This window comes from Limulus polyphemus, unplaced genomic scaffold (assembly GCF_000517525.1).
Source record: "Limulus polyphemus unplaced genomic scaffold, Limulus_polyphemus-2.1.2 Scaffold3166, whole genome shotgun sequence".
NCBI lineage: Eukaryota > Metazoa > Arthropoda > Merostomata > Xiphosura > Limulidae > Limulus > Limulus polyphemus.
The window spans coordinates 11173-23871 of NW_013668776.1; the positions used below are offsets into that span (position 1 = coordinate 11173).

Here is a 12699-nt window from a genome sequence, read left to right on the forward strand (position 1 = left end):
AGGCTCCACCTGGCATGCACACTTTCAGGATTATATGTGCTAATCTGATATTTAACCAAAATATCAATTGTGCTTTCAACTGTTTGTCCTCTTTCTAGATCAAAGACTCTACATGGAAATCTAAACTTTTAAGATCAATCCTTGCAGTGTCTATGTTTGATTTCATTTTCCCTTCACATTGAACTACTTTAGTGTTTTCAGTGTTTCCTTGATCTTAGATGGGAAGTATGCCATGATATAAGAAGTTTCTTGCAGTGCCAAACTGATGTACATCAGCAAATCAAAAATATCTTGTGATATAAATATGGCCAATACTGATTTTAGTAGTGTAAGTTCTTTCCTTAATTTAGATGCTTTGCCATAAATTTCTGTATGTTTCCTTACAGTTACTTCAATGATTTGGTTCTTATGTATCACCAGTGGTTGCCACATTCTAATCACTGTACTTAATGCTCATGCTCGGTGACTAATCCATCTTGTTCTGTAAACATTTCTTGGAGATAAAAATTTGCTGTTTAATGTATCACAGGTATTTTTCAGTGAAAATTTTTATATAGCCCACAATAACTCAGACATTTGTGGAACCAGTCTTGATTTTTTTTATGCATCTTTCAGTGACAGTTTGAATCTGTGTGCCATGCAATGGATACCAACAGTCGCTGGTAGAAACTTCAAGAATTTCTGATATTTTCCATTTCAAACGCTGAAATTCACAGAAGTTCCAACAGCCACAAATGAGACTATGCCTGACAAATCATCCATTTGTAAATATTTTTTCAAACTGGTACACAAACGATCAAAAAATGTGGTCTGCATCAGGATTTTCCACATTGCACACACATAAAAATAACAGTGTGAGGTTCATAATCTTTCAAGTATTGTACATACACAATAAAGAAACATCTGTACTACCATCACATAATACAGAAAAAAATATGCTGTTTTGAATATCCTTTTCCAAAGCTACATTCAAATCATCAGCAATTAATTTCGCAAACCCTGCATAAGCTTTATTAGATGAATACCTTGATATAATACTGGCACACTGAGATCCACCACACCTTTCTAGATGCTGAAGATCACCAGTGAAAACTTTATATGACTGATTGCATTTTGAATGTAGTCACAAATCTATTGACAATCAGTTCTTTGTTGACTTCATCTAGTTTTGAAGCCGATTTAACTTTAGGCTAATTTTCAGATGGAGTCATTTTTGACAAAGCTTCAGCCTCACAGCACCTGTGCAAATCACTGGATTGATGGATTTTGATGACTTGTAGCTTCATAGTTGTTACCTTGATAAAAGTATCACTGTATTGCCCTACATGGCCAACGTTATTGTAATATGTAGGAACACCATATTTTATTTTGTTCAGTTTCAAGCCACGGTCTGCCTGTCTTCCAGTTAGTCTGAAACTTTTGTTCTCATTTACCAAGTTCATAATCTATTAGACTAGCTGATGAAAATACTTTGCTTGGCCTCCCATGCTTGCCCTTGGATATTTTCTCAGATATGGGCATGGATTCTGCTCCAGGAATAACCTCAGACTGAGCTAAAATTAATAAATTGTATTGGGTAGATACAGTTCAACATGAGGTACTGCAGGTAATAAATTCAAGATTTAAACAAATTAGCCTACATATTGCACCAAATCAAAATTGGTTCATATTATGAATGTGATAGAAAACTACTATTAGGCCTATAGATTTCTTTTTTTACCAACAACAGAAGAGGAATCTTCTTTAATTTCATACTCTACACTGACATTTGCACTCTGTCAATAGGCCTATATACTGGTGAATCTTTTTTCACAACTTTCAGATCTATTATTTTATAAGAGTTATCTGATGTCTTAGACATTCATGCAAAAGCCAATGTTGCTACTTTCCAGGCCTTCTTCACTCCCACTATCTGAATCAGTGTCAGTAGGCATGTCAGTGGATTTTGCCTCAGGCTTAGCAGTTTTTGATCTAAGGGGGCTAGGATTGTCTTCTGATTTCCCTTTGTAAACCCAAAATTCAGAAGATTCACGTTGATAACAACAGAATTAGAATCAGCTCAAATTCACTAGACTTCATGACTCTGCTTGCTACTTATCTGTCACTTTATGTGCTACATCACAGTGTAGTGAATACTTAAATAGCAATCTGCAGTGGAATATATATTGTTTGTAACTATATTGTTCCTTACAGAAAGTTGAAGTGATAGTTTAATTACAGACACTTTAAAGATATTACTTAAACATTACATTATTGATTACAGCTCTATTTTTTTGTTCACACAGTATATTAAAAAGGAAGCCACAGCTGGTAAGTATGTTGTGTAGTTAAGTATAAAAAATATATGTCATTTTTATTGTTGAACTTCAAATGAAAGAAAAAAGAGCAGAAACATTTAAGGATATTGTTCAACAATGCCATACAAATGAGATTCCAAAAGCAATTTAACATATCTGGAAATAAAATAACCAAACACAGTCTATTATAAGAAAAAACAAATTGAGGGCAATCACAAAACTTCTCTTACTCCTGAGGTTGGAAGTGCAGATTTCAAGGGTATATTAAATGTTGGAGATTAGAAAAGGAAAAAAAAAAAGTTTATTTGAAAAACGTTTAATGAAAAAAAAACAAAAAACTTTTCTACCCTGTTTATTCATGAAGTCACATAATCCACAATAGTTACTGTTCCTATAAAATAGTGAAGTTATAGACAGGGAAATTCACAAAGAATATAAAGACAAAACCATCATCTTGTTTGAAAATGGACAGAATAACATTTCCCCAAAATGAAATAGACACAAAAGCTCAGAAAATTAACATGGGTTGGCCCACACACTGATGCTAGATCATGATGCCAGTTTTAAAAGATGACAAATGTCAAATTAAACCACTTATATATACTAGAATATATATATATATATATATATATATATATATACACTAAAATTTTCTGATAATTAGACAACAGGATCCAGGAAAAACCAGTTAATCAAATGAACCAAAAACCTCTGCAAGTACTTATAGAGCAATGAAATACAAAACAACAGAATATAAAACAGCATAAATTCTATGAAGAAAACCCATTTACCATATTTGCCACTGACAAAAATAACATTAATTTTTCTGATAAATAATAGTGTGTTGAATGTCTTACAGATTCTAAAATATGAACAATAGCAGGTTCTGTTAAGCCAAAAAGATCTTCTCCTGTGATGAAATTTGGAAAGACATTGATGGTTTTGGCTTGTCGACGCATCTCTTGAATGGGCCCTAAAACTTGCTGCCACACACCTGAAAAATAAAGAAAACATTATTGTTCTGCTTATATTTTAATAGTATTCTGTTAGTTTTACAATATCAAAAAAACTACATGTTCTCTAAAACTTGCTACCACACACCTTAAAAAGAAGAAAACACTGTCTTGCTGTTAACATTTTAATAGGAGTATTTTAGTTTTACACTGTTCACATAAAACTATGTAATCCTACTTAACATATAAGTATACATTACACATCTGATGAAGAAGTAATACTGTACCCTTTAAAGAACTAGAGTGTCTGAATAAAGGTAAAACAAAACTCAAACAACTGCATCTATTTGAAAATCATATATATTTTATATAATGCTTGCAAAACGGTGTATTAGTATATACATATATAAAACCAAATTTTTGTACCTTCTTATTTCTGCTTCTAGAAATTCAGGTCATGTTATGCTCAGTGTCTTGTGTTTAATATATTTAGTTGTGTGAGCATTTTTATAATGTTTAACCCTATAGCTACAGGTTTTCTTATGGGTAGGAGTCAGAGGGCGTATCATCACATTTGTAGAGTTACATAAAATTTTACTGAACTACAATTTTTTGAATGTTTGGCATCAAATTGTAGATTATAATTTAAGTTTTAGTATTATACATTGGTTAATTTCATAATTTAATAAATATTAAAACAAAATTCCTAAGTATCGAGTTCTGTGAGTCATGTGGTATGTTGAATGCAGCTTTGGTTCAAATTAGATGTGTTGATATTCAAATACAAAGTCTATAGTTTCTTCAAAAATAGAAACTCATAGCTAGAATATAAAATAAGAACCTCCTATCTTTTCTATTTACTGAGATATCACTATATTTAGTGAATTAAACACAATGGTCCAATCCATCTCTTATATTTTTGTAAATATTTGTTTACGTACACCCACCTCTCTCTATCAAGTGTTTATACCTAATCGAAACTAACGTGGTTTTCTCAACCTTTACAACGTGTCTAGGCTCCAAAAATAGGCTTGAAAAGAAGGGGTAAGACGAGATGGTGATTAAAAAATGACATTTTTTTTAAACCAAAATACAGCTCAGTTAGTAAGCCTGATAAATTACAGTGGAATTCTGTGGTATTGGTATAGAAATTTATAACTTTTTATTTCTTTAAAATGCATGTATAAAACATAAAAAAATTATTTTGTTTTAAATCCTCCACGTGTGAAATTTGATAAGGCTTAGCATGTAAGGTACAGCAAGTGGGTACAAATTTTGTATCAATCGTAAGTAGTAAAGATGATTGTTTTCTTTATTTACTGTTCTATGTTTTAAGAAAAATAACCAAAATTTAAGAATTTATTTGTAAATAGTAGTATATATACATATGTAATGTATTATAACCAAAAAGTGATCATATTTTACAAAATATAGGTCCACTAGAACAAAGCTAAGACCTATGCACTCTGTAAAGGCCAGTTTTATGCTATTGGATACGGTAACATGAGCTGCACACATTTGGTAGTTACCTGGAGTTTATTAGGAAGTTATGGATATTTTGCAAATGAAATTTGACATTTTTCTGATCTATAGAGGTTTTTTAATCATAAATCAAAATTACTTTGCATTTTGGATAGTGAACATTTGAAAAGAAAAATTGCACGAGCAAATCTTTAATTTAAAAAATCTTGAAACTTAATTAAAAATTGATATTTTGTGTATGAAAGCCTAGTAATGTTTACTGATAATCTGAAAAATTTTGTAAAGATATGCACAAATTATAAAAAAGTTACAATTTGACTGCTCTCATGGTTACTTGGGTGGTTACGAGCTGGGTGGATTCCACACAGTCTGTAGTCACAGAGTTAATGAGTAATTCAAAGATAATAAAGTTAGTTACCAATGTATATCATTTGAGAAAAATAAAAGCATTAAAAATTAAGTTGTGGCAAACCCTGTTGAAACTTGAAAAACATAAGAAGCAGTTTGTAAAACATACTCAATATATGGTATGTCAGAAAGATTATCAAAACACAGACAAAAGAAACAAGAAGTATTTTTATTAGCACTAAATAAACATTATAAAAAATTATGGCGTTCACTGTTGTTGTTCCAAGTCAAAAGCATTACATGCTACAGAAAATAAAATCTGCATAATTTCTGAACAAACTTGAATGAGTAACTACCAATCTAATAAATTCAATTTGAGGCAAACTAGCCACAATTTCCACAGCAAAGAATATGTGACCACCATAAATCCAAAAAAAAAGAACCTAGAAACCTGAAATTTTGTATCCGTACAAAGCGGACCCTGAGGGTGCACACCTGAGTATTATTACTGATCTATCTTTTTTATGAGGCAAGCTAGTGGAAAACCACATAGAAAAGAAATGTGATTGCCATAGCTCCAAAAGAAAAGAACCTAGAAACCCAAACTTTTGCACCCATTCTATGTGGACCCTGAGGGTTTGCATCTGGTTGTTACTTATCCACGTGCATGCACACATGCACATCTTTTTAATGAGGCAAGTTAGCAAAAAATCACATAGAAAAGAAGTGATTCCTTACATTACAAAATACTAAGTGGTTCTGGGTATTATTACTAATCCACGCCTTTTTAATGAGGCAAGCTATTGAAAAAACACATAGAAAAAGAAGTGTTTTTATGTTGCTGGGGAAATAAAAACATTTAAAATTTTTTTGACTGTTCTTCTATGCTAAAATAGGTTTAAAATGCACACACTGACATTGTCATCTAGAATATATCGACCTAATAACCCAGGTACTTTCATTAGTATAAAATAAAACAACCCTAACAAACAAAACATCTCTTTTTCTACTGTTTTAGAGAAACTCATTCCAGATTGTAAAATAAATGATCATTTCACACCCTTTGCATGAATTTAGCCACAACTACAATGTTGGGCTATGAGGTAAATAGTTTTTGTTTCCAAAAAATAATTATCAAATTCTGAAGTTGGCAAGTTTTCTTCTAATTTCTAATACATTTGCTGCATAATTTATGACTTATCCCTATTGTCCAACTTTAGTTATCTTGATATGGCAATTATTTTTCAGAAATTCACTATAACTTAGTCACTTTTCTTTTACTGTTCTTTTTTTTTGAAAAATATCAAGTTATTGTTACAATTAATAAGCTACTTGGTCAATCCAATGTTCTTTTTTTTTTAGAACTGAGTGCATCAAAAACAGAAGTAGCTTTAACATTTGATTATTTTTCTATGAGACTAACATGAAATTTTTGCAATACTTCTTTTGGCTGTAAATATTTAAAAATGATCTCAAAAAGACATATTCATAAAATAACTAAGAGACAATGCACTAAACCAAGCCTAAATTAAAATTATGAGACTCACAATGTTACACTACTATACACTTATGGTTATCTTACTTAACTGCTGAGAATTATTTTGCATGAGTCCTCACCTTTAGGAGAAGAATCTTTTAAAGTAAGCTCATCATGGCCTGGTTCTTGCACTTGTATTTGAAAATCTGGTTTTCCATTAAAGTCAAGGATGCTGCACACATAGCGACAGCGCTTTCCAAGTCTTCGAATACTCCAGTACATCCTCACAATCTTGTATCCCACCTATATATATATATATATAAATCACTTACATCTAAGTACATCTCTTTAACAATAAGTAGCCTTTCAATTCTATTTACAGCATACTACATGATAAATTACAAGGATTTTCATTAAATAAAAAAGCTATTTTTCTTTACATCATCAGTCACTTGGAAAAAATTCTCTACAAAAGCCAACTTGTACTAAGTTTTAAAAGACAAACCACTAAATGAAAATTCCCTATGATTATATTAATTTTTAAAATATATTTCACAGTCCAACTGATTTTGATATTAAAAAAAAGTATCATTAATATTTGTGTTATAAAAGGAGAAGTAAAAAAGTCAGAATGAAGATAAAAAAAGGAAAACTGTATAAAAGAACTTGTTTATCCAGATTCAAAAGAGACTATCTTTATCCTGTCATAAATGGAAGCTTGTATTTTAGAGATATCTAAAAGCTCATCTAAAACTTTCCTGTAACAATTTTATTTTTTGTGTGTACTTCAGTCTCAGTATTCTAGAATGAATAAACAAACATCACCAACATCAACCTACAGGATAAATAGAAGTTGGGCTGTGGAAAGCTTGAAGCTGGTGAGGCAAAAGCTGACCAATGTTCAAGAAAATGAGACTGCCAATACGAATGAGGTGTTTGTCGCCTTGGTGAATCATGCTAAAATGCAAAAAACAACAAACCAAGAAGCAAAATTCTATCACAGACTACAAGTCTTACTTGAATATTCATGAAATATATGATTACATATACACTTTGTACCAATATTTCACATTGTGAATTGGATCGAACATAAAAACAAACATTTTATAAAAGCAGAAGCTGCAAAATGATAATAGTCTGACATTAATACATTGTTTACTCATCAACAAAACATACTATTAAGCAACAGAATCAATGTTTCTTTTTTCTGTTATAAACAGAAGGGAGGTAAGGATTAAAAAACACTTCATCAGATCATAAAAAATTGTCTTTACAAATATCAAAACGTATTCTTTTAAAAAACACCAGCCTCTTCATCAAAACACAATACCTTGCAATTTGTTTATGTTCTTCTCTATTAATGTAAACCCTCCTAAAGACAGCCACTGATTCCAATTCACTGTCTAGTGTAGGAACCTTAGGAACATGTTGCGGACAAAGCATGGTCTGTAATAAACAAAATATTATTATTAGGAATTTGTTTGCTAAAAAAATTAATTTTTTAACTGAAAATATTAAGGAGTATGATACCTAATCCAAGTCATGTTTTTTGAGCAATAATATTTTTCTTTTCACAACTTTTCATAGATCTTATGCCTCTTGCATCTGGGCCATTTTTGAAATAATTTTTAAACTCCTTTAATACATTTCATCATATCAATTTATACATTTAGATCAGTGATTACTAATTTAGTTTTGCATTGTAATAACACACACACATATTAAAAAGTAAAACAAGCAATACATAATATGGAATATTTAGCCTAATAATATTAATTAGACACTCCATAAAAGTCTCTACTTTCATATTATTTTTAATTAAGATATTCATCCTTTGGGAAGTTTCCTAATGGTTTTGTGCAGAAGCGACCTATATGATATTAATTTTAAAACATATCTGCCAAGGACCAATATTATTATATTTTTTGTTTTAATACTAAAGTAAACTAAAATTGCTATTAGATAATTTTTTAAAACTATACTACAACTATTTTTCATCCTATATATATAGCTAATGACAATAATTCTTGTGTAGCTGTTTGTTTTGATCATAAGCAAAGTTTTGCTGTATGAGCTACAACTCGGACCATCACTGTTTTTATGTCTAAATTTATATAACGTATACATTTTACTAATAGTAAATCTAAAAACAAAACAAAATAGGTCACTAAACAAAAAATAGTGCAAGCAGAAAAATTTTTAAATTAAATCTTCTCAGCTACAATGAATGATGTAGTTCGTTTAATTTTCTGTTTTTGTGACATTAAAAAAAAAAAGAGTAAAATGATTTCTGTAGCCAATGTAGTGTTCACCTTATCCTTATAAAAAATGCATTTTTCTTCCACTGCACATGGGAAGTGGTAAACATTGGTGCATCTAGGTCTGAAGCAGCGTAAAGAAGCACCAACTTTCTGGCATCGTACACAAGCTGAGACCAAGGCTCTTTTGAAGGCTGTGTCCACGTTGATCAAAGCTCCATTCACTGTTTCATAAACCTCTGCTGACCAAAGAGCACAGTTCAAATGGACCCACTTATTGACATCTGCATTCAATAATCTGAAAAAAGTATTAATAATAATGGCATATAATACTTACACTTAATGAACGTTTATTCCATAATAAAATCTTTCACAATACTTGTTTGTTTGCTGTTAAGCAAAAAGCTACATAATGAGCTATCTGTGTTGTACCCATCTAGGATATTGAAATCCAGTTTTTGTCATTATAAGCATTTAAATGTATCCATCAGCCACTGGGGTGATATTTAGGTGTAACATATATTTAGTGTTTCTACTTTAACTAAAAAACAGAATAAAAAATTGCACCACCTAAAGTTATTACATTTGACAACCAGCCATTAATGATTATTACTTACACTCCATTTTACAGGGCTGGAATTGAAAATTGTAAATAAAAGCAGTTTGTCCAACAAATAATCACCGTATTTTTAGACAAATCAACAAAAATAAAAAGATAATTATACACCATCTCTATAATACTTCTGTAATGATGAATCCAACAAATGCCCACATTTCTCTTGTGTGGTAAATGTACTATTTTTTCACTGCTAATCACCACATACAGCAATATACTATGTGTGGTTTCTAAACAATTGTCAAGACTTTTAACTCTTTCAGGATGGGTCACGGGTCAAAGGCCATGTCATTGCATTTGTTGACTCACATTCAACATTTTATTGAACCACTATTTTATGAATTTATGTCAATAAGTTTCATATCAAACTGCAGATTATAATTCAAATTTTCATATTATACATTATCTAATTTCTTAATTTAAAAGTAAATATTAAAAAACACACCTAAAGATCAATTTTTGTGTGCAGCACTGGTTCAAATTAGATGTTTGTGATGTCAAAATATGAAGCCTATAGTTTTGTACAAATTAGTAACTCCAATTACCAATATTGACAAGCTAGAATATAAAATAAGAACATCCTATCTTTTCTATTTGCTGAGATATTACTCATATACTGAATCAAACACACTGGCCTGGCTCACCTCTTTCCATTTTTAAAAACAGTCCCATATATACACTTACTTCTATATATATATATATAACGTGAATAACCTATCAAAAGTTCAGAATGTCCCCCTAGTAGCTTTCTCAGCCATTTTAAAATATAACAGCATCATCTCTTTCTTTACAGAAAAACCTTGGAATTGGTAAGTTGAATCATATTTTTTTAGACCCAAATACAGCTTAGTTACTAAGTTTGATAAATTATAATGGAACTCTATGGTATCAATATAGTAATTTATGATTTTTTGGTTATTCAACTGTATATATAAAACCTAAAAAAAATTATTTCGCCTCACATCCTCCATGTGCGAAATTTCTTAAGGCTCAACAAGCTACGACAAGCAGCAACTGAGTACAAAGGTCGTAACTAGAAGAGATAACTGTTTGTAAATAGTAATAATCTCTCTCTCTCTCTATATATATATAATGTATAATAATTGAAATGTGACTGTACTTTACAAAATACTAGTCCACTAAAACACAGCCAAGACAGGTCACTTTGTAAAGACTAAAGGTCGGTTTTATATTATTGGATACAGTAACATGAGTGCATGTGCACCGTGTCATTGTAACTTCTGTATTGTTAGCCAGGCATGGCTGAAAGGTCAATATAATAAAAATAATAAATATATAATGTTATGAGATTTAATCTATTTAGTTTAAACATTTATGTTTTCGTGTTATAATTTGAAGTCATTCTAGAACGAAAAAGGCATAATTCATACTTCCTAATTTTTTATGTTGATTATGAGATCGGTCAAATTGACCAAACCCATACAGATATTCGTTAGTGAAAATATTATATAAAATATAAAGTTTTTCTTAAGAAACATTTGATAACTATCTGGACTTTATAGGGAGTTTGCATACGCAATTTGAAAATAAAAGTATTTTTAATCTTAAAATGAAAATTACTTTGCATGTTGAATAGGCAACATGCGAAAAGAAGAAAAGGCATGACACAGATATTGCTTAACAAACCTTAAGATTTCTTTAAAAAATCTGATATTTTGTGTATGAAAGCATTGTAATGTTTACTGATGACCTGCCAAATTTTGTGCACATACGCTTACTAATTTAAAAGTTATAGCATTAAACTATAAGAAGCACAAAATAAGTACAAGGTCAGTCCCACGGACCGAGCCTGTGGTGAAAGAGTTAAAGGAGCTACATTTAAAATTTTCTTAAATTATCAATCTTCATTTTATATCACATGATGCATCTGTGCTCGGAATTCTCCTTTTTATAAATCTATATCTTTAATAATAGGCTGATACCATTTTCAGTTGTAAACACAAACTACAGATAATTACAAGCATAAATCTAGACTTTGAACTTCCTTTTTCATTTGCCGAGATACCAATAAATTTGTTAAGCTGACCAGTGAAACCATTCCTCATTCTAGTCTTTTTATACTTTTTGCTAATATTCCTTACTAGGCTAATGGACATATTCACAACCAATAAAATGAGCCCTTTCTCTCAGAAGGGCATCATTTAGATTTTCGCAAAAATCATTAGTTAGCCAAAGTCTTTTGTTTTGGTAATCACAATTCTTTATTCCAAGCACTTACAGAATCTTTTTAACCTATTTATAGTTTACTTATTTCTTTTTTTATATTTCTTATCTATTATTACACAGTTTTAACAAAAGAAACTGTAATGTAAAAATTATAAATTATAATTAAATTAAAACACCCAAAATTACACGAGCACACTGTGTGATCACAGATGTGCACGAAATTTGACACCAGTTCATACCTAGTCATGAGCTGTTACATAAGCTTCTTACCACAAAACATGTTGCTGTGATTTATTACTTTTCAAACACACAGTTGGTACAAAGAGCAGCAACAAAACAATAAAGCTAAAATATAGTTATATGTGAAAAAATTAACAGTTAAAAGTGTGATAAAAATTAAATAGAAAATCTAGCAACAAATGATGGATTCAATCATGAAAAGGTGTTATCCATTTATTTTATATTTTTCAACTTTTCATTTCATTGTACATTGATGATTTCATTACAGTTAGTGTTAGGGGCAGAGAAAATAGAGATATAAAGTGTAAAGTTTTACCAAAATAACAAAACAAAAAAAATTTTGATGTTCATTTAGAGATTCTACAGGTTGTACAAATGAAATATGAAAACTGTAAGATGAAAAGAAGCATTTTAATTCATAACAAGAAAAATAACCTTTTACTCAAAACTTATAATGTTTACTAAAAGCTTGTGAAACTATACTTAGTAAATTCAAAATTATAGATGTATAATTTCTCAGTTTTAAGGTTTTAAGCTACAATAGAAAAATAATAAAAGCCATGTACATCCCATGCAGTTTTTTCCAGAAGGAAGTTTTCTAACACTTATAGAAAAGTACTATTGGCCAATACTAAATACAACCTCTACATAAAATGACAGTTACTATAATAAGCATCACCCACATTCATATTGTAAAATCCAGAGAACAATGTTCGTCACATGTTTTCCTTATCATCCTATGATTTGTTAAACGTGAGATACAGCAATTGGAATAACATGGCACTGAAATTGACACCTTCAACTAGGATTTTACAACTGAGGTTTAACATGCCCAGAAGCT

The 12699-nt window shown here is 30.4% G+C and overlaps 1 protein-coding gene across 4 annotated transcripts in view; it reads right to left on the reverse strand.

Moving 5' to 3' along the window:
- LOC106468793 (histone-lysine N-methyltransferase 2C-like) overlaps positions 1-12699 on the reverse strand; it is a 120412-nt gene that overhangs the window by 6279 nt on the left and 101434 nt on the right. For all 4 annotated transcript variants that reach the window (XM_022397154.1, XM_022397156.1, XM_013929233.2 and 1 more), the window contains 5 exons: positions 8870-9113; positions 7888-8003; positions 7397-7514; positions 6698-6860; positions 3155-3291 (listed from right to left, as the gene is read on the reverse strand). In XM_022397154.1, coding sequence (XP_022252862.1) covers positions 3155-3291; positions 6698-6860; positions 7397-7514; positions 7888-8003; positions 8870-9113 — 778 coding nt within the window. The remainder of the gene's footprint in view (positions 1-3154; positions 3292-6697; positions 6861-7396; positions 7515-7887; positions 8004-8869; positions 9114-12699) is intronic.